Source organism: Halichoerus grypus, chromosome 2 (assembly GCF_964656455.1).
Source record: "Halichoerus grypus chromosome 2, mHalGry1.hap1.1, whole genome shotgun sequence".
Lineage (NCBI taxonomy): Eukaryota > Metazoa > Chordata > Mammalia > Carnivora > Phocidae > Halichoerus > Halichoerus grypus.
In genome coordinates, this window is record NC_135713.1 from 118,304,562 (window position 1) to 118,328,172 (window position 23,611).

The window sequence follows — 23,611 nt, forward strand, 5'->3', positions numbered from 1 at the left end:
TATTATTTCCAGCAGGGTACTTGAATTAAAACTTGAAGGACATCTAGAATTTTATTTCTTTCATAGAAAATCATCTGAGGACAAGGTACAGGATCTGCGTAGGCAAAGGAACATTATCAGTAAACCATTAGTTTTAATGAAGATGTAGCAATCAAATGAAAGATGGACAAATGAGGTACTATATTCCAAGCATCTGTCACCGGTTAGAGATATCTAGCAGCTTGTTCTCAATGCAAATGACACCAAGCTAATTTCTGAGTGCTGAGATCTTGGCTTATCATTTAATGCCCCCTTAGCAAGATTGGTTAGTTGTGACGGCAAGTGAGTGCTGAGGGTGGGAATTGGGGCCACACATGAGTCAATCAACTCTACATTGTGTGGGTCCACAAACCACACTCTAGCCAGGCCATCCTTTTCACAAAGGCATGATGTTTGATCTAGGCAGGGCAAGGTGAAAATGTGGACGCATCACATCATCTTCATCACTAAAAAACAGCTCCATTCCTTCCTGAACCTGGTGCAGGCATCAAAAAGCATTACTATCGTTCTGGGATGCTAACCCTTACCTGTCCAGGAGGGGAGCTCTCTGCACCCAACACTTGCCTATAGAACACCGGATCACAGCTCCGCAGCGTGTTCTGGCGGCTGGCCAGTGGGCTGGCAGCACCAGGTTTCTTCAGCAGCGGGTCGCTGCAGCGTGAGTCGGTGGTGAGGTACACCTGATGGTAAAGGTGTGGTGGCATCAGGCCACCCCGCACGGCGTCTGCATGCAGAGAGGACCCTGGTGTTCGGTACAGGGAGCTCACTGGAGCTCGGTACAGGTCCCTGGACTGCTTCCACTTGTAAACTTTGAATATAATCACTCCCAGTACTGTGACTGCGAACCCCACAGAAACCAGGATTAGAGAGAGGAGTAGATAAAAGGTGAGATTTTTATTCTGCTCCCGAGGGGCAGAGCCGGAGGGGAACTCAGCCCGGGCTTCAGGAGAATCCTCGGTTACTGACACAGTCAGGGTTGCGGTGGTGGACAGTGATGGCTCCCCGTTGTCTTTGATCAAGACCATAAGAGTCTGCCTGGGCACATCTGTGTCCTGGACTGCACGGGAAGTGCTGACTTGACCTGTGTGAAGCCCCACGGCAAAAAGGCTCTGGTTGGAGTCTCCCAAGAGACTGTAGGAGAGCCAGGCATTGTGTCCTGCATCGGGATCCCAGCCTACCACCCGTGAGACCACATGGCCAGGAGCGGTGGCTCTGGGCAGCATCTCCACCGAGCTCCGGCCAGGCCGGGGGTATAAGACCTGGGGGGCATTGTCATTGCGGTCAGTGACAAATATATTCACGCTGATGTTGGTAGTCAGGACCGGAGTGCCCCCATCACTGACATGAGCTGTTATTTCAAACTCTCGCCGATCTTCATAATCCAGGGGCACTAAGGATGACACGACGCCACTGTCACGATTTATTGTGAAGTAGCGGCCCACTAGCCCAGTTTCAGCTCCTTGCTCCAAGAGAAAGAAGGAAAGGCGAGCATTCTGCGGGGCATCTGGGTCCCAGACACTTAAATTTAGTATTGGAACCCCAGGGATGTTATTTTCCTCAACATAAACATCATAGGAGGACTGGGAAGACTGTGGAGGGTTGTCGTTGATGTCAGAGACTTGTACCTGCACGACTGTAAGAGCTGAGAGAGAGGGGACTCCGGAGTCTCGAGCGGTAATGCTGAGGTTGTATTCTGGGACAGTCTCACGATCCAGGGCTGCACTGGTTTTCAAAGTAAAGTAATTCTTGAGCGAAGAAGTAAGACTGAAGGGGAGACCTGGAGGAACCTCGCAAGTCACCAATCCATTCTCCCCAGCATCCAGATCGATCACACTGAGCAAAGCAATGACAGTTCCAAGCGGGGCATCCTCAGGGACTGGGCTGTACACGGAGGTGACTGTGATCTCTGGGGCATTGTCATTCACATCCACAACCTCTACCAAAACTTTGCAATGTGCTCCTTCTGGAGTGGCGCCTTTGTCTTTGGCCTGTATGTAAATCTCGTGGAGTTTCGTGTCTTCGAAGTCCAGGCGACCCTTGATTGTCAGCACCCCAGTTACAGGATCTAAGGAGAATAGGTCTCGCACACTGGCGCGGTTGTGGCTGCCAAAAGAGTAAATGATTTCACCATTGGGGCCTTCATCCAGATCGGTTGCATGAACTTGCACCACGGGAGTGCCAGGGGCTGCATCCTCCAGCACACGCGCACGGTACAAAGACTGATTGAAGGTAGGTGCATTGTCATTCGCGTCCAGCACGGTGATGCGAATGGGAAGGGTGGCGGAACGAGCCGGAGTTCCTCCGTCCAAAGCCGTCAGCACCAACTGGAGACTTGGTTCTCGCTCCCAATCAAGGGCGCGCTCCAGCACCAGCTCTGCGTACTTGGTGCTGTCCTCCCGCGTCTGAACGCGAAGCGCAAAGTACTCATTTAGGCTCAGCTCATAGGTTTGTAAGGAGTTGCTTCCTACATCGGGATCGTGCGCGCTCTCCAGCGGGAAGCGCGTGCCTGGCGCCACGGCCTCGCTAATCTCCAATTTCATTTCCCGGGTAGGGAAAGAAGGATTGTTGTCGTTGATATCCTGGATCACCACTTCCGCGCTTAACAGCTCTAGTGGGGTCTCCACTACCAGCTCCAGAGTTACGGTGCAGGAGGGCAGTGTCCCACAAAGCTCCTCTCTATCTAGGCGGTCATTCACGAACATCTCTCCAGTCTCCCGGTTCACCTCAAAGAACCTTCGGCTAGTTCCGGACAACACCCGGAGCCTGCGGGCTGACAGGCTGCCGAGATCCAAACCAAGGTCCGTGACCACATTGCCCACCGCAAAACCTTTCTCTCTTTCCTCCAGGATCTCATAGCGAGCGACGGCAGAAGCCCTGTGCAAAGCACCAAGCAGAAACAAAACTCCCACCACTCTTCCGATGCTTACCAGTCCGCTCCTCCAGGCCTCTGGGACCATCTCACTCAAAGGCAGTTCCTCTTAGCAGGGTCCAGATCTTTCCAGCTTTTTCGCTGAGAAACTTTCAGCGGGTTAGCGCTTGAGCGCTGGGCGCGGAGTCGGACATGGCTTTCCGGATGCCGTTGATTTGCTCGCCGGCTGTTCAGTCTCTGCCTCATCCCGGGGCGCCGAGAGGGGACGGGCTGAGGCCCGATCTCCAGCGTCTTCATTGGCCGACAGCGGCACGCAGAGTCCCAGCCAATAACTGCACGAAGAATGCGCTAGCGCCGGGTTCTCTGAGCGGGACAAACGCTACCGACAGGAGCTTCACTTTCCTTTGGCTTCTTTCCAGAGTTTAGGGCCAAAGCGTCTTGGTACTTATCTGTACATCGGAAACCTGCCTTAGCCTGGAAAGCCAACTGCAGAGCGATGAAGCTGGCTGTTCTGCAAGTTTTCAAACCAAAGCCTATTGTACATTTTAATCGCTCTCTGTAATTGCAAGAAGGGAGGGTCAAACCAAACCGAGAACGATACAACACTGTCTGGAAAAACACAAATTTGGTTTGTTGGAGGGCTGGGTAAATCCTATCCAGCTGGACTCTACATGTAAAGGGGCATTTAGCATTTCTGTGGAAATGTGAATAATTTCAGCTTTATCTCTTACCAAATAAGACTATAATTTTATTACTTCCTCAGTAGAGAAAATCAACAGGAGCCACTCTCTGTTCAGTTTAACTGTGTTTTATGAAATTTAAAATTCAGGTTTCTTTTAAAACTGGATGTTGTTCTTTAGTTCTCATTTCTTTTTTTTTTTTTTTTTTAAGATTTTATTTATTTGACAGAGAGAGAGTGTGAGAGCAGGAACACAGGCAGGAGGAGTGGGAGAGGGAGAAGCAGGCTTCCCACGGAGCATGGAGCCGGATGTGGGGCTCAATGTGGGGCTCGATCCCAAGACCCTGGGATCATGACCTGAGCTGAAGGCAGACACTTAGTGACTGAGCCACCCAGGCGCCCCTTAGCTCTCATTTCTTAAGAACCAGGGAGCAATGTGACATTTCCCTACCCCGTTTCCCAACAAACATAACCTCAACCATAATGCATAATCTCAAATACTTCCCTTTACATGGTCAATCCATTTCCCAATATCTTGTGTTCATATGCCACAAAGAGAAGATGCATTGCTAAAAAAGGATAATATCCCCCTACACCCAAAACAGAAAAAATCCAGGCCAATTATCACCTTTATAAAATGACTGAGATATAGCAGCAAAGCTCCATGGTCTTTAGAGAATACAAAGCTTTTAACCCAAAGAATAAAAAGCCTTGAGTTTTCTGCATTAAGATTATAACTCATGAAACAAACAAAATAGCAACGATTAGGATAATGAATAAGAGAATCAAGTATGAAATAAGTCGGCTAAGTTGTACATCCTTGGGCAAGAAACTACCCTCACAGGGTTTCTGGGTCCTTATCTTATAAAATGAATAAGGCAGGTAAAATGCCTGCATAGAGTAAGCCTCAATTACTGATGCAAATCACCCTATTAAATATGAGATGTAAAGTTTTAGAGCCTCATACTATTTCTGTATACTTGTCTTGGACATCACTTTGATTTCATACAGTCCTTTCTGAAATGTAAATGTACCCTGAGGCAGGGAGATAGTCAAACAGGTTAAATAAGTAGGTAAGTATGTAAGTATAAAGAGGGTATTTACTGAAGAGATGAAAATCCCTATTGGACCTGTTTCTCCATGTCCTCAATACTTTATCTTTTAAACCCCCTAGGTTTTTTTTTTTTTTTATGAGTGACACAAGTGGGGAAGTTTATTAAAGCTCAAGTATATTCTCCGGATGTTAGATCAGGTAACCTGAAGAGAGAGCTGCGCACCCTGGACATGAACAGACACTTCTCCAAAGAAGACATCCAAATGGCCAACAGACACATGAAAAAATGCTCCACATGACTTGCCATCAGGGAAATATAAATCAAAAACCACAATGAGATACTACCTTACACCAGTCAGAATGGCTTAAATTAACAAGACAGGGAACAACAAATGTTGGCGAGGATGTAAACCCCCTAGTTTTAAATACTGTTTGACAATTGATCAGACCACCAAGAAGGCTGATGGGCATTCAAACACAGAATATGTTCTATAGAATATATTCAGAATATAGAATATGGCCTAGTCACTTGATACTCAAAGTGTGAGCCAAGAACCAACGGCATAGGCATCACCTAGGAGCTTGTTAGAAACGCAGAAATGCCCTACTCCGTACCTACTGACCAGATTTTGATTTAACAAAATACCTGTGTGATTTGAATGAATATTAGGGTTTGAGAAACACTGACCTGTGGTTTATTCAGAAATAATGGTTTATCAATCTTTTTTTTTCCCATTCACCATCACTTAATTACAACATGGCTTTTGAAAATTAGCTTCTACAGAAGATAAGAAAAGACACTTCTCTGAAGAAGACATACAAATGGCTAACAGGCACATGAAAAAATGTTCATCATCATTAGCCATCAGGGAAATCCAAATCAAAACCACACTGAAATACCACCTTACACCAGTTAGAATGGCAAAAATGGACAGGGAAAGAAACAAATGTTGGAGAGGTTGTGGAGAAAGGGAAACCCTCTTACACTGTTGGTGGGAATGCAAGTTGGTTCAGCCACTTTGGAAAACAGTGTGGAGGTTCCTCAAAAATTTAAAAATAGAGCTACCCTATGACCCAGCAATTGCACTACTGGGTATTTACCCCAAAAACACAGATGTAGTGAAAAGAAGGGCCATATGCACCTCAATGTTCATAGCAGCAACGTCCGCAATAGCCAAACTGTGGAAAGAGCCGAGATGCCCTTCAACAGATGAATGGATAAAGAAGATGTGGTCCATATATACAATGGAATATTACTCAGCCATCAGAAAGGATGAATACCCAACTTTTACATCAACATGGATGGGACTGGAGGAGATTATGCTAAGTGAAATAAGTCAAGCAGAGAAAGTCAATTATCATATGGTTTCACTTATTTGTGGAACATAAGGAATAGCATGGAGGACATTAGGAGAAGGAAGGGAAAAATGGGGGGGGAATTGGAGGGAGAGATGAACCATGAGAGACTATGGACTCTGAGAAACAAACTGAGGGTTTTAGAGGGGAGGGGGGGAGGGGGGACTGGTTAGCCCGGTGATGGGTATTAAGGAGGGCACGTACTGCATGGAGCACTGGGTGTTATACGAAAACAATGGATTGTGGATCACCACATCAAAAACCAATGATGTATTGTATCGTGACTAACATAACATAATAAAATTAAAAAAAAAAAAGAAAGAAAAAGAAAATTAGCTTCTAAAAGTCGAAATAGTTTTCCCATTTATAATAAGGCCCATAGTTTTCTTAAGACCTCTTCATCAGTCAGCAGAACCTCTTGGCTCCATTTTCCATAGTAGCCACAAAGATCTTCTTCAAAAAAAATTTTTTTTAAGATTTTATTTACTTGAGAGAGAGTACACAAGCAGGGGGGAGGGACAGAGGGAGAGAATCTCAAGCAGACTCCGCGCTGAACATGGAGCCCAACTTGGGGCTCGATCCCACAACCCCAAGGTCATGACCTGAGCCGAAACCAAGAGTCGGACACTCAACCTACTGAGCCACCCAGGCGCCCCTGATCTTCTTAAAATTTTAATTAGATGACACAATTATTCAGCTGAAAACTCCTTGGTAGCATCACACTGCTCTTGAAATAAAATACCAAATCCTTTACACAGTATCTAAATCCTCATGCCTTCCTCTCTTGACACTCCATTATACAGTATGGTCTTCAGCCAAGCTTCTTCTGCCCCAGGGCCTTTACAAAGGCTATTCTTCTCCTAGGGAAAGCTGCTTTCCCTTCCCTCCCTTTGCTGTGCTAATTTCTATGAATCTTTCAGGTCTCACTTTAAATGTTATTTCCTTTTTTTTTTTTTAAGATTTTATTTATTGATTTGAGAGCGAGAGAGAGAGAGAATGAGAGAGAGAGCACATGAGAAGGGGGAGGGTCAAAGGGAGAAGCAGACTCCCTGCCGAGCAGGGAGCCCGATGCGGGACTCGATCCAGGGACTCCAGGATCATGACCTGAGCCGAAGGCAGTCACTTAACCAACTGAGCCACCCAGGCGCTCTTAAATGTTATTTCCTAATAGAAGTCTTCCATTAGGCCCCAGTTAAAACCAGGATCCTTTGTTATATTCTCTCAGAGCACCTTATATTTTCTTAGCACATTTGTGCTATATTTCCTAGCACAATATTTTAGAATGATTTTTTAAGATGTCTGCTTCTTCCACTAAAAAAAAAAAAAAAAAAAAAAAAAAAAAAAGCTGTAGGAGGTCAGAGACCATGTCTGTTTTAATGACCACTTATATCCTTGGCATCTAGAACTGTAGGCACTTAATCCTTCCCCCTCCCCCCACTTTATTAAAATATAATTGAGGGGGGCGCCTGAGTGGCTCAGTCGGTTGGGCAGTTGCCTTCAGCTCAGTTTGTGATCCCAGGGTCCTGGGATCGAGCCCACATTGGGCTCCCTGTTCGGTGGAGAGCCTGCTTCTCCCTCTCCCTCTGCCACACCTCCTGCTTGTGCTCTCTCTCATTCTGTGTCAAATAAATAAAAAATCTTTAAAAAAAAAGTATAATTGAGGGGTGCCTCCGTGGCTCAGTCAGTTAAGCATCTGCCTTCAGCTCAGGTCATGATCCCGGGGTCCTGGGATGGAGCCCCGTGTCAGGATTCCTGATGAGTGGGGGAGTCTGCTTCTCCCTCTCCCTCTGCCCCCCTCCCGCTGTGTTCTCTCTCTCCTTCTCTCAAATAAATAAATAAAATCCTTTAAAAAATAAAGTATAATTGGCAAATATAATTGTAAAAATTTAAGGTTTAAACATGATGATTTAGGGGCGCCTAGGTGGCTCAGTCGTTAAGCGTCTGCCTTCGGCTCAGGTCATGATCCCAGAGTCCTGGGATCGAGCCCCGCATCGGGCTCCCTGCTCGGTGGGAAGCCTGCTTCTCCCTCTCCCACTCCCCCTGCTTGCGTTCCCTCTCTCGCTGTGTATCTCTCTGTCAAATAAATAAATAAAATCTTTAAAAAATAAAAAAAATAAACATGATGATTTACTATATTATAAAGTAATTACCACAACATAGTTAACACATCCATCACCTCCATTAGTTACCGATATGTTTGTGTGTGTGTGCACATGCACGCGCACATGTGTGTGTGTGTGGTGAGAACAATTAAGATACAGTCTCTCAGCATATTTCAAGTATATACTACAGTACTGTTAACTATAGTCAACATTAGAGTCCTAAAACGTATTCATCTTGTAAGTTTGTACCCTTTGACCAACACCTCTCTACATTTAATGATTATTAATACAGCAATCTTCATGCCAGTGGCCTAGCAATCATAAAATGCACTAAGGATTACACAGAGTCAATTATATCCATCCATTTTCCCTAGGTGTAAGCGTTTTTGGAAGATACACTCTTTGAAGCTACCAGTGGGCCTAATGAAACTATTCCTTAACCTAATGATTTGAAAAACAAAATACAGTTTGCTAAAGAGATAAATAAGGTGTGGTAATACAAATCACACTAAGGAAAAAAATAAAGATAGGAAATGGAAACACCGTGTTATATAATAGGATTATAGGACGCAATTTTCCAGTCTCTATCTTCCTTCCTTTCTGTTCTTTAATTTCAAGAGAGCCTCTGATCAATGAGATACAGCAAAGACAGTTTTAAAATAGAAAGTAAATATATTACAGGTGTCAAGCATGAAGCCTTCAGGTCAGAAAGACGTGAGTTCCCATACTGGATATTACACTTAGTAGCTATGTACCCATAAAGTTCTTATTTTTAACTTCTTTCATTTTCTTTATCTGTAAAATGGGAATAATAATAGCACCCCTTGACATAACCAAGCATCTCAATCTGTTAATATTTTAACAGCTTTACATTTACCATAGAGTTCACCTAGACAATAAATTATTTTTAGTATATTTATAGTTATGCAACCAACACCACAATCCAGTTTTGCTGTATTCCCATCACCCCAAAAATGCCTTAATCCTGTCTGCAGTCAATCCTTGCCCCTACCCCCAGCCTCAGGCAACCACTGAGTAAAAATTCCCAAGTCCAGGGTTCCTGGCTGTCTCAGTCAGTAGAGCATGCAACTCTTGATCTCTGGGTTTTGAGTTCAAGTGACCACATTAAGTGCAGAGATTACTGACAAATAAAATCTTAAAAAAAAGAATTCCCAAGTCATTCTTTAACATCTTTTTCTACATTTCCACATTCAATTAATTACCAGTACATGCCAATGCTTACTACCTCCAAAATGTATTTTGAATCTATCAATTACTTTTCCTCTCTACTGCTACTTCCTGAGCCAAATACCTTAAATAGTGTCCTATGACTGGCTACCTAATTTGAAAGGCCAATGAAAAATGAAAATGGGGGCTCCTTGTTTAAAAATTAAGAATTTCAAGACAGTAACAGCAGGGCACTAACCCAAATTGCAGGGCCCTTCTAAGAAAGGGGACCCATGTGACTGTACAGATCACATGCTCATGAAGCTGGCCTTGCCTGGCACAGAGGAACCTCTCAAATATGTCCTAATATCATTTTTAAATCCTGGGTAACTACATCATAGTATTATTTATTCTCAGAGTATCAGTAATATAAAAAAATCCTGCTCATGGTACTGTTAAATTATTGCATTCAAGGAAAAAGTATATGTATTATCCCCTTAAAATCCTAAATATCATCTAGTAATCTTTCAATTTAACCTAATTTGCCTATTTGAGGAATATTCCAAGGTCAAATCAAGGGATCATTTGGGGAGAACTGGTACAAAAACAGATAACCAAGAGATTAATCAAACACATATCACAATTTACACAGGTGGGAGATTAAGGATTTGGTGAATAAGCTAAAGAGTTTAGCCTTAATATTTATCTGAAGTTTATTTACATGAAAAGAAATATCTTGCATACTTTGATTTGAGAAGATCTATGAATCTTAAAAATAAGTTTTATACCATTCTATCTCCCCTCAGAACAAGAAGAAATAATTTCATCAATAAGAAACAAAACAGGGGGCACCTTGGTGGCTCAGTCCATTAAGCATCTGCCTTGGGCTAGGGTCATAATCTCAGGGTCCTGGGATCAAGTCCCGCATTGGGCTCCCTGCTCAGAGGGGAGCCTACTTCTCCCTCTCCCTCTGTGTGCGCTCTCTCTCTCAAGTAAATAAATAAAATAAAATAATTTTAAAAAGAAACAAAACAGAGGATTATACGGAAAGGGAGGGAAAAATAAAGTAAGATGAAATCAGAGAGGGAGACAAACCATAAGAGACTCTTAACTATAAGAAACAAACTGAGGGTTGCTGGAGGAGAGGTGGGTAGGAGGATGGGCTAACTGGATGATGGGCATTAAGGAGGGCACTGATGGAATGAGCACTGGGTGTTATATACAACTGATGAATCACTGAACTCTACCTCTGAAACTAATACACTATATGTTAATTAATTGAATTTAAATAAAAACATATTTTGAAACTACAGGGGCACCTGGGTGGCTCAGTCGGTTGAGCTTAGTGTCTGACTCTTGGTTTTGCATCAGGTCATGATCTCAGGGTCGTGAGATTGAGCCCTGCATTGGGCTCTGTGTTCAGCAGAGTCTGCCTAAGATTCTTTCTCCCTCCCTCTCCCTCCACCCCTCCCTATCCCCCTGCTCATGCACATGTGCACCCCCTCTCTCTCTAAAATAAATAAAATCTTAAAAAAATATTTTGAAACAAATCAGTGATTTTAGAGATCAAAAGTTTAAGAAAAAAAGATGTTTACCTCTTCGCCTATTTGAATGCTATTCTTATCTAATCCTGATCACATTAGTACTCTCTTACTGTTTATTAGATAAGAAACTCAAATATGCCAGGAAACTACCTGCAAAATATTAATTGCCCACTTGAAAATCTTCCAAGAGATCTAAATTCTCCTTAGATAAAATTTCTTCAATTTTCCCCCAGCATATTATATTTTTATCTAAATTATTATCAGTTCTCACCAAATGGATGCCTTGTGTAGTTGAATTGTTTATTTTTTAATGAAGTAATTCACTTCAAAATATACCAATAACTTTGAGTGAGAAGGAAGTATAACTTTCTGATCTTTAAGCCCTCTATCAATATAAAAGTTTAGTACACAATAAAGATGCTATCTCAAATCACTGAGACAAAGATGAAGCTTTTAATGAACAGTACTGAGACAACTGGACAGCCATTTGAAAAAGAAAAAAAGATAAAATTAGATCCATACCTCAGCACACACAAGAATAAAACCCATACAGATCAAGGATCCCAATATAAAAACAAAAAAATCATTTAAGTACTAGAAGAAAACTGATTGATTTTTCTGTAACCTCAATGTGGGGCAAGGCTTTCTAAGCATGACTCAAAACCTAAATGCAATATAAGAAAAGACTGATTAATTTGATTACATAAAAATAAAAAGGAAAAAAGATGGAAGCTCAAAAAATACTCTAAACAAAGCTGAAAGACAAATGACATACTGAGAAAAAATATTTGCAACTTATATCTTGGGCAAAGAGCTAATATCTCTAAATACATAAATAACTTTTTTTTTAATTTTCAGACAAGGCACTAAAAAATCATATAGTAAAATGAACATAAGACATGAACAATTTTTAAAAAGAGATAAACTGTCTCTTAAATATGTGAAAAGATCTTTAAATTCAATCATAATGAGCGAAGCTCTAATCAAAACTATTTTGAAATTTTTAAAATAATCACACTAGCAAAAATTAAAAATCTTGACAACATACTCTATAGAGGAGGCTATGGGAAAATAAGCATTCTCATCTACTGGTAGGAATGCAAAACAATACAACCTATATGGAGGGAAACAGTTACATCTAACAAACCTATATATGCATTTACCCTATGACCTAATAATTACACTTTTAGGAATATACCCTGAAGATACACCTCAAAAATTATGAAAATACATATGTACCAGATTATTCATTACAACATTATTTGTAATTGCAAAAAGATTAGAAATTACCTAAATGGCAAACTATAGATTGACTGAATAGACTATGATATGTACACATATAATAGAGTTTTAGGAAGCTATAAAAAATAAAGATCTCTAAAAATTAATATACAATGATTTCCAGGATATAATGTTAGTACAAAAAGCAAAGTGATAACTTTTACTTCTGCTCATGTGCAACTAGCCATAGCATTATAAGCAACCTTGAACACTAATGAAAATATGTGGAAAAATGCTCTTAGACACTGGCTTAAAAGGAATGGGAGACCAAGAGAAGGGAAACAAATAAGGTGAGTCCTAGGATCTCTAATATTTTGCCTGGAGGCAATTTTCAGACCATGGGGCAAAAAAGGGGAAACCCAAGAATAACAAAGTGGTCTTGTTGAATTCAGGAGTAGAAATTAGAGTTTGGAGAGGCTGAGGCAGGTAGAATTTGTGAAACAGAGAATGGAGCTATGTAAAGAACCCCAGAATTCTGGAGAAGGATCCCCTGAGTCTCTGGATGAACAATAATCGAGTACACACAGACTGATAACTCTCCAGAAGCTGAGCAAAGAACAAGGGAGCTATAAGCTGAAGAATTTCTGGAGCTCACACAGGGAGGGTAAATATTTGGATTCCATTCAGTCAGAATATAAAAATCATGATGAATAGTAAAAAAAAGATCACAACTTAGTAGCTGGACTAACTAGCCCAATGCAAAGGTTTCTATAGACCTTTCCTAACAAAATTTAAAAACAAGTCTTGAGGGGTGCCTGGGTGGCTCAGTCGTCAAGTGTCTGCCTTCAGCTCAGGTCATGATCCCAGGGTCCTGGGATTGAGCCCCGTGTCGGGCTCCCTGCTCAGAAGGGAGCCTGCTTCTCCCTCTCCCATTCCCCCTACTGTGTTCCCTCTCTGTCTCTCTCTGTCAAATAAATAAAATCTTTAAAAAATATAAATAAAAACAAGCCTTGAAAAGATAAACCAGATCTGCAAATAACTGCCTTCCCAGACAATTTCAATACTTTTTAAAGAAAGACAACAAAACCCAAACATTCAACAATGTAGCATTTACAATGTCTACCACCCAATAAAAACATTACTAGGCATGCAAATAATCAGCAAATTGTGACTTAAAACCAGGGAGAAAATCATCACTAGAAATAACAGAGGTAATTAAATTAGCAGACAATGACTTTAAAACAGCTGTTGTAAATACTCTCAAGGATTTAAAGGAAAACATGAAAACAATGAGAGAAATGGAGAGAAATGTAAGAATGAAATGGAATTTCTAGAAGTGAAAAATAACATATATGAAATGAAAACTTCACTAGATGGGATTAACAGCAGTCTAGACACTAAAGAAGTTCGCTGAACTTGAAAACATAGTAACAGACAAACGTACAGAGAAAAAATGTTGGAAAATATCAGTTGGTCTAACATAAGTAAAATTGGAGTTCCATAATTGTGTGTGCGTGTGTGTGTGTAATAATATTTGAATATAGCTCAAAACTTTCTAAATTTAAAGAAAAGTACAGATCCATAGACTCAAGAAGCTCAACAAGTTCCAAGAAGAATAAACGTCAAGAAAAACACACTTAGGCCCATCATAATCAAATTTCATAGATAAAGAGAAAAATTTAGAAGCAGTCAGAGGAAAAGAAACATTAAATACAGAAGAAAAAAAAAAAAAAAGACTGTTGGGGCACCTGAGTGGCTCAGATGTTAAGCGTCTGCCTCCGGCTCAGGTCATGATACCAGGGTCCTGGGATCGAGCCCCGCATCGGGCTCCCTGCTTGGCGGGGGGCCTGCTTCTCCCTCTCCCACTCCCCCTGCTTGTGTTCCCTCTCTCGCTGTGTGTCTCTCTGTTAAGTAAATGAATGAAATCTTTAAAAAAAAAAAAAAAAAGACTGTAAAATTCTCATTAGAAACAACACAAGGCAGAACAGAGAGGAATAATATCTTTAAAGTACTGAAAGAAAAAAAGTCAATCTAGAATTCTATATCCAGCAAAAGTACCTTCCAAAAATGAAGGTGAAATAAAGACTTTTTTTCAAACAAAAAACAAGAAAATATGTAACCAGAAGATCTATACTACCAGAACCATTAAAGGAAGTTATTCAGTCTGAAGGAAAATGACACTCGATAGAAACTTGAATCTATGTAAAGTAAAGACAGAAATGATAAATATGTAGGTTACATATGAAAAACTTCTCACTTTCTAGTTTCTTTAAAAGATAATTGATTGTTTAAAGTAAAGTAACAACAACATATTGCGAGTCTAAAAATACTGCAGAAGGAAAATGTGAGGCAACAATAGCGCGCGCACACACACACACACACAAAAGGAGAAAAATGGAAGTATAAAGGGCACCTGCATTATATGCAAAGTGGTATATTATTTTCATTATATTTATGGTGATAAGTTAAAGGTGCATAGGATAAACCCCAGAACAACAACTTAAAAATTAAAGAGGATATGTAATAAATATCAGAGACAAAATGGAATACTAAACAATACTCAATCTAAAAGAAGGCATGAAAAGATGAATGAAGAAATAAACAGGATAGGATAATAAGAAAACAAAGAGTAAGACAGTAGACATATTACATTAAATGTAAGTAATCTGAAAATTCTAATTAAAAGTCAGAGAGGGATAAAAAAAGCAAGACCCAATAATATCCTTCCTACAGAAAATGCACTTTATATATAAAGAATGGGAAAAGATATACCATGCAAACACTAATGATAAGAAAGCTGGAGTGGCTATATCAATATCAGAAAAAGTAGGCCTTAAGACAAGATAGACTAGGAGAGATAAAGAGAAACATTTCTAAGCAACAAAAAGGTTGAGTATGAAGATTTAACAATCCTAAATGTCTATTTACCCAAAGAAAATTACAAGAAACAAAGAAGTACTTTGTATAATGATAAAAGGGTCAATCCTCTAGGAAGATATAGCCATCTTAAAAGTGTACATACCAAACGAGAGCACTTCAAAATACATGAAGCAAAACCTGATATAACTTAAATGTAAAATAGAGAGATCCATCATTAAAGTTGGAGACTTCAACAATCTGACAACAACTGACAGAACTACTAACAAAGATACTGAAGACATAAACAACTGATTAAACTCTTTTCAACAATTGACAAAATTACTAATTAGAATACAGAAGAAGTGAACAACACCATTAACTAACAGAACCTAATTGACACTTATAGAACATTCCACCCAAGAGCAGGATACATTTTCTTCTCAAGCACCCACGGAACACTCTGATCATATCCAGGGTAAAAAAAAACAAATCACAAGTTTTTTTTAAAAAGAAATCAAACAGAATATATGCTTTGACCATACTGGAATTAAACTGAAAATCAGTAACAGAAAAGTTAACAGGAAAATCTCCAAACACTTGGAAATAAAACAACACAATTCTAAGTAATCCATGGGTCAGTGAGTAAGTCTCAAAGGAAGTTTAACAATATATTGAACTGAACGAAAATGAAAATACACTTATCAAAATCTGTGGGATGAGACTAAAGCAGTTCTGACAGGGAAATGTAGCACTAAAGGTAAAAGTTCTCCCATCAGTCAACTACATTCCCACCTCAAGAAACTAGAAAAAGAAGAGCAAAATAAATACAAAGCTAGCAGAAGAAGTTATTAAAAAAAATACAAGGTCATAAATCAATGAAATTGAATTCCTAGGTATATACCCAGGAGAAATTAAAACACATGTTCATACAAAGACTGCAGCAAAAGTTCATAGCAATATTTTTCACAATAGCCATAAACTGGAATCAACCCATATGTCTATCAATGGACACATGGATAAACAAAAGTGGTATAGCCATACAATGAAATACTATTCAACAGTAAAACCAATGAAGTGCTGATACATGCTACAATATGGATGAATCTTAACAATGTTGTGCCAAGTGAAAGGAGCCAACATAAAAACTACATATTGTATAACTATATTAGTATGAAACTTCTACAAAAGAAAAAACTATACAGACTGAAAGCTGATCAGTGGTTGCCTGGGCCTGGGGGAGGAAATGAACTACAGACACAAAGGAAATCTTTGGGGTGAAGAAAATGTTCTGGGGCACCTAGATGGCTCAGTCATTAAGCGTCTGCCTTTGGTCAGGTCATGATCCCAGGGTCCTGGGATCAAGCCCCACATCAGGCTCCCTGCTCAGCAGGAAGCCTGCTTCTCCCTCTCTCCCCCTCTCTCTCTCTGTCAAATAAATAAAAATCTTTATTAAAAAAAAGAAAATGTTCTAAAACTGGATGGGGGATGGTTGTACAACTAAATGAATTTATTAAAACTTTTCTAACTGTATCTTAAAATAGGTAAAGTTCATGATATGTAAATTATACCTCAATTTATCTATTTAAAAAGAAATATATAGGGGCGCCTGGGTGGCTCAGTCGTTGGGTGTCTGCCTTCGGCTCAGGTCGTGATCCCAGGGTCATGGGATCGAGCCCCGCATCGGGCTCCCTGCTCTGCGGGAAGCCTGCTTCTCCCTCTCCCACTCCCCCTGCTTGTGTTCCCTCTCTCGCTGTGTCTCTCTCTGTCAAATAAATAAATAAAATCTTTAATAAATAAATAAATAAATAAATAAATAAATAAATAAATGAATGAAAAGAAATATATAAATCAATAAAACTGAAAACAGAAAAATAGAAAAAATCAATGGCAAAAAAAACTGGTGCTTTTGAAAACTACTAAAATTAGTAAATTGATTAATTGACAAACTCTATCAAGATGGACAATCCAGGGGCGCCTGGGTGGCTCAGTCAGTTAAGTGGCCAACTCTTGGTTTTGGCTCGGGTCATGATCTCAGGCTTGTGGGATTGAGCCCCACACTGGGCTGCGCATTCAGGGAGGAGTCTGCTTGAGAATCTCTCCCTCTCCCTCTGCCCCTCTCCCCCACTCATGCACACGCTCTTTCTCTCTCTCTCTAAAATAAATAAATAAATAAATCCTAAAAAAAAAAAGGATGGCCAATCCAATATTCAAAGTGAAATGGGCTATCACTACAGATCCCACAGACATTAAAAGGAATATAAGAGAATCTTATGAACAACTATATGCATGTAAACTCAACAATTTAAATAAAATAGACCAATTGCTAAAAAACAATTACTACAAAACTGACCCAATATGAAATGGATAATCTATGTACTCCTATAGCTAGCAGACAAATTGAATTCATAGTTTAAAAATTCCCAAAAAGAAATTTCCAGGCCTAGATGGTTTCACTGGAGAATTCTTCCAAATTTTTAAAGAAGATTTAACACCAATTCTACACAATCTCTTCTAGAAAAGAGGAGAAAAACTTCCTTTTTTTTTTTAAAGATTGACTTATTTATTTGAGAGAGAGAGAGCATGTGCAAGTGGAGGGAGGGGCACAGGGAAAGAAGCACACTCCTCACTGAGCACAGAGCCCAACACAGGGTTCATTCTCACAACCCTGAGATTATGACTTAAGCTGAGTCCAAGAGTCAGACCTATAACTGACTAAGCCACCCAGGCACCCTGAGAAAACACTCCCTAATTCATTTTATGAAGCTGGTTTTACTGATACCAAAGCCAGACAAAGGCAGCACAAAAAACTACAAACCAATATCCCTCATAAATATAAATATAAAAATCCTGAATAAAATATGAGTAGATGGAATTCAGCAACATGTAAAAAGATTTACACACCATAACTAAGTGGAGTTTATTCTGGGGATGCAAGGCTGGTTCAATATTTGAAAATTAATTAGCATAATTCACAGTATCAACAAGCTAAAGAAGAAAAATTACACAATCATATACAATGGTGCAGAAAAAGCATGTGACAAAATTCAACACCCATTCATGATTAAAAAAAAAATAAACTTAGAAAATGAAGAATATAGGAGATCTTCCTCAATTTAATAAAGCACATCCACACAAACTTATAAAATGTGATACTTAAGAGTGCAAGATTATATTTTCCCCCCTAAGATCAAGAAGAAGGAAAGATGTCCATTCTCACTATTCTTAGTCAACATAGTATTAGAAGTTCTAGCCAGTGCAATAAGGCTAGAAAAAGAAAGAAAAGACATACAGATTAAAAGAAAGAAATAATGCTGTCCCTATTTGCAAATGACCCAATTATGTACCAAAAAAAAAAAAAAAAAATCCCAAAGAATCTGCAAGAAAGCTCCTAGAACTACTAAGTGACTTTAGCAAGGTCACAGGACACAAGATCAACATTTATGAAAATCTATTTTATTTCTATATGCTATGATTGAATATGTAGAAACTGAAATTTAAAACTCAATGCCATTCACATTTGCTATAAAAAATGAAATTCTGAAGTATAACTAACAAAAATATGTACACAACTTACAGACTAAAACTTTAAAAATTCTGATGAAAGAAAGAAAAGAATACCTAAATTATTATGGAGAGAGACATAATATTCATGGTTCAGAAGACTCAACATAGTAAAAATGTCAATTCCTCCCCACCTCCACTTTGATCTCTAGGTTTAAAATATGAGCAAGGTATTTTTTGGTACTACTGACAAGTTTATTCTAACATATACATATAAAGGCACAGACCCTACAATAGCTAAAACAATCTTGAAAAAGAAGAATAAAGTTGGAGGAATTACTTCAACCAATTTTAGATTCACCATATAGTTACAGTAATCTACAGAACGTGCTATTAGAAGAGAGAGACACACATAGTTCAATAAAACAGAGTAAACCCATAAGTAGACCCACACAAGTATGGCCAACTTATTTTTTATTTTTTATTTATTTATTTTTAAGATTTTATTAACTTATTTGACAGAGAGAGACACAGTGAGAGAGGGAACACAAGCAGGGGGAGTGGGAGAGGGAGAAACAGGCTTCCTGCTGAGCAGGGAGCCCAATGCGGGGCTCGATCCCAGGACCCTGGGATCATGACCTGAGCCGAAGGCAGACGCTTAATGACTGAGCCACCCAGGTGGCCCCCAACTTATTTTTTAAAGCCATAAACAAGATTTATTGGCTTACATAACTGAAGCCCAGAAGTAAGTAGGCATCATTAGTTTGACCCAGGGTCATAAATATGTCACCAAGGACCTGATTTATTTCCTTTTCTTTATTTAACATACAATGGTATTCTTCAGGGGCATCTGGGTGGCTCAGTCAGTTCAGCATCCGACTCTTTTTTTTTTTTTTTTAAGATTTTATTTATTTGACAAAGAGTGAGCACAAGTAGGGGGAGCAACAAGCAGAGGGAGAGGGAGAAGCAGGCTCTCCACCGAGCAGGAAATCGATGCGGGGCTCGATCCCAAGACCCTGGGATCATGATCTGAGCCAAAGACAGACACTTAACAACTGAGCCACCCAGGCGCCCCAAGCGTCCGACTCTTGATCTCAGCTCTGGTCATGATCTCAGGGTTGTTAGATCAAGGGTGGGCTTGCCCTAGATGTGGAGCATGCATAAGACTGTCTCTCATTCTCCCTTTGACTCTCCCCCTCCCTCAAAAAAAATTGTATTTTTCATGGTATAACTTCATGCTAAGTCAAATGGTCTCCTCTTATGGTCTCACCATGACTGCCACCAACTCTTGCATATTTCCATATCCTGAAGAATACAAAAACATCTTCCTCAAATCCCCAGTACACTCTTTCCCACAGCTTTGTTTGGCCAATTGATTTTTGACAAAGGTGCAAAAGTAATTCAGCAGAGGAAGGGTAGACTTTTCAATAAATGGTACTGAAACCACTGATCATCCATAGACAAAAAATTGACTCTCAACCTAAACCCCACACCTTATACAAAAATTAACTCAAAATGAACCACAGGTGCCAACATAAAACTTAAAGCAAAAAACCTTTTAGAAGATAGAGGAGAAAAATCTTCAGGACTTAGGGCATGTGGACAGTTCTTAGATATGACACCAAAGCATGATTCATAAAAGAAAATCATAAATTGTACTTCATTGAAAATTAAAAGCTTTTGTTTTAGGAATATCCTGTTCAGAGGATAAAAAGACAAACTGAGAACTAAAGACAGTATTTCCAAACTATCTGACAAAGGACCCCTATCTAAAATATAAAAAGAATTCTCAAAATGCAAAAGTAATTAAAAATCCATTTAGAAAATGGGCAAAACACAAAAATAAATTTCTCTCACTGAAAAAGATAATATGGATGGCAAATAAGCATATGAAAGGATGTTCAACATCATTAGCCATTATAGAATTGCAAATTAAAACAACAATGAGATATCATACACCTATTAGAATAGGTAAAATAAGAAATCATGACAATACCAAATACTGGTGGAATATGGAAAACCTGGATCTCTCATAAACTGCTGCTGAGAATACAAAATGGTACAATGCTCTGAAAAACAGTTTGGTAGTTTCTTATAAAAATAAAAATACACGTACCATATGATACAGAAATTGCATTCCTGGACATATATGCCAGAGAAATGTAAACTTAAATTACAAAAACTTCTACATGATGTTCACAGCAACTTTATTTGTAATAGCCCCAAACCAGAAACAACCCAAAAGTCTTCCAGGAGGTGAATGGCTGAACTAACTCTTATATATTCATATAATAGAATACTACTCAGTAATAAAAAGAAACAAATTCTTTTTTTAAGATTTTATTTTTTTTAATTTATTATTTATTCTTTTAAAAAAGAGATTTTATTTGTTTATTTGACAGAGAGAGAGCAAGAGAGCATGCACACAAGCAGGGGGAGCAGGAGAGGGAGAAGCAGACTCCCCACTGAGCAGGGAACCCAATGCAGGGCTCAGTCCCAGGACCCTGAGATCATGACCCGAGCCGAAAGCAGATGCCTAACCAAACAAGCCACCCAGGTGCCCCAAAAAGAAACAAATTCTTGATACCAACAACAAGTTTGATGGATCTTGACAGCCTTATACTGAATGAAAAAAAACAATCATGAAATGTTATGAAGTGTATAGTACCATTTATACAACTTTTTTAAAATGACAAAACTATAGTAATGGCGGACAGATGGGTGGTTGCCAGGGGTTAGGGCAGTAAGAGGGAGTTCTTTGTGGTGATGAAATAGTTCTGTATTTGACTGTGGTGAGGGTTATACAAATCTATGCAGATGATAAAGTTGTACAGCACTATTCATACACACAAGTGAGTGCATGTATAAACTGTTGAAGTTTGAGTAAGGTGAGATCTGTGGATTGTAGCAATGTCAATTTCCTGGTTTTGATCTTATACTACATTATGTAAGATGTTATTATTGGGGGGAAGCTGGTAATGGATACATGGGACCTTTCTGTTCTGTTTTTACAACTTCTTGTGAATCTATAATGATTTTAAAATAAAAATTAAAAAAGGAAGTGTATGTACTTTATAATACAGCTTAATATATGAAACAATATATAATACAAAAACTGATACAACCACAGGGAGAACAAAAAAATCCATATTTGTAGTTAGAGATATCAACTCTCCTCTGTCAGTGAGTGAAAGAACCAGTAGACAAAGCATAAGTTAAGATGCCAATGCTTCAACAACAGTATCAACCAACAAGACTTAGTTTACAATTACTAAACACAACAATCACTAACAACAAAACTATTATCAGGTATGCAAGGAATATTTGCCAAGATAGACAATATACTGGGCCATAAAACAAATTTTAACAAATTTAAAAGAATAGAAACAATACGAAGTATGCTCTTAGACTGCAATAAAATTAAATTAAAAATCAATGACAAAAGATATTTGAGTAAATATCAAATATTTGGAAAATAACCAACATACTTTTTAAATAATCCATAATCCATAGGTCAAGGAAGAAATTGCAAGTTGTATGAGAAAACATTTTTTATTGAATCTAAATGGAAACATAACACCCAAAATTAGTATAATGTGCCTAAAGTTCAGAGCAAAATTGATTTATTTAACTACTTAAATCAGAAAAAAAAAGAGAAAAGTGTAAAATCAATGATTTAAGCTATAACCATGAAAATTTAGAAAAAGAAGAGTAAAACCCAGAGTAGGTAGAAGGAAGGAAATGATAAAGATGAGAGTGGAAACTAAGGAAATAAAAAATGGACAGGAGTGCCTGGGTGGCTCAGGTGGTTAATCAGCCGACTCTTGATTTTGGCTCAGGTAATGATCTCAGGATCCTGGGACTGAGCTCCATGTGGGGCTCTCCACTCAGCAAGGAGTCTGCTTGAGATTCTCTCTCTCCCTGTCTGACCCCCCTCATATGCACATGTATGCGTGCTCTCTCTAAATAAATCTTTTATAAAAATGGACAAATACATCAAAAACTAATGATATACTGTATGGTGACTAACATAATTTAAAAAATATAAAAAATTAAAATTAAAATTAAAAAATGGACAAATAATAGAGAAAAACCAATGAAACCAAAAGTTCTTACCAAAACCATACAAAACCAGACAAAGAAATTACAAGAAAAATAAACTCCAGACCAGTGTCAGTTATAAACACATATATAAAAATGTTTTGCAAAATATTAGCATAATGAATCCAGCATTATAGAAAAGTATATAATGACCAAGTTGAATATGCTCTAAAAATGCAAAGTTGACTAAACATTTAAAAATTAATCTGTGTCATTTGCCATATTAACAGAATGAAATAAAGGTTATGTGATCATTTCGATAGAAGCAAAAAAGTATTTGAGAAAATTTGACACTCATTCATGATTAAAAACTCTCAACAAACTAGAAATAGAGGGTACTTCTTCAATCTGCTAAAAGAGATCTATGAAAACTCAATAGTAGAAGTCTAAAAGCGTCCCTCAGTAAAAACCAAACACAACACAAGGAAGTCCACTCTCACCATTTCTATTCAGTTTTGATCTGGAAATCCTAGCCAATGCAATAGGGCAACTATAAGAAAGAAAAGACACACAGATTGAAAAGGAATAAAAAAAAAACCTGCCTTATTTGCAAAAAATGTTTGTTTACATAGAGAATACTGAAGAATCTACAAAAACCCCTATCAGAATTGATAAGCCAATTTACTAAGGGCTCATGATACAAGATCAATGTGCAAAAACTAAATGCATTTCTATATACTACCAGTCATCAATTAGAAAATAAAAAAATTAAAATGTCAATTAGAATAGAAGACATTTGGGGTGCCTGGGTGGCTCAGTCATTAAGTGTCTGCCTTCGGCTCAGGTCATGATCCCAGTCCTGGGATCGAGCCCCGCATCGGGCTCCCTGCTCCATGGGAAGCCTGCTTCTCCCTCTCCCACTGCCCCTCCTTGTGTTCCCTGTCTCGCTGTGTCTCTCTCTGTCACATAACTAAAATCTTAAAAAAAAAAAAAAAAACAAGGAGGAGGCATTAAATATTAAGCAATGAGTTTATCAGAATATACAGAAGATCTGCTCACTGGAAAACACAAAACCTTGCTAAAAGAAGTTAAATAATTCTTAAATAAATTAGAGATATACTATGCTCATGGGTCAAAATTTTCAATAATGCTGTTAATTTTTCCCAAATTAAAGCTATA

General features: G+C 38.8%; 1 protein-coding gene across 12 annotated transcripts in view; it reads right to left on the reverse strand.

Moving 5' to 3' along the window:
• LOC118555229 (protocadherin gamma-C4) overlaps window positions 1–23,611 on the reverse strand; it is a 192,607-nt gene that overhangs the window by 29,518 nt on the left and 139,478 nt on the right. The window contains exon 1 of one of the 12 annotated variants that reach the window (XM_078067384.1): window positions 567–3,258. The exons of 10 other annotated variants lie outside the window; for them this stretch is intronic. In XM_078067384.1, the coding sequence (XP_077923510.1) occupies window positions 567–2,996 (2,430 nt within the window). In that variant the 5' untranslated portion in view covers window positions 2,997–3,258. Of the gene's footprint in view, window positions 1–566; window positions 3,259–23,611 lie in introns of those variants that run through there. One more of the 12 variants, XM_078067397.1, reaches the window with a different exon arrangement.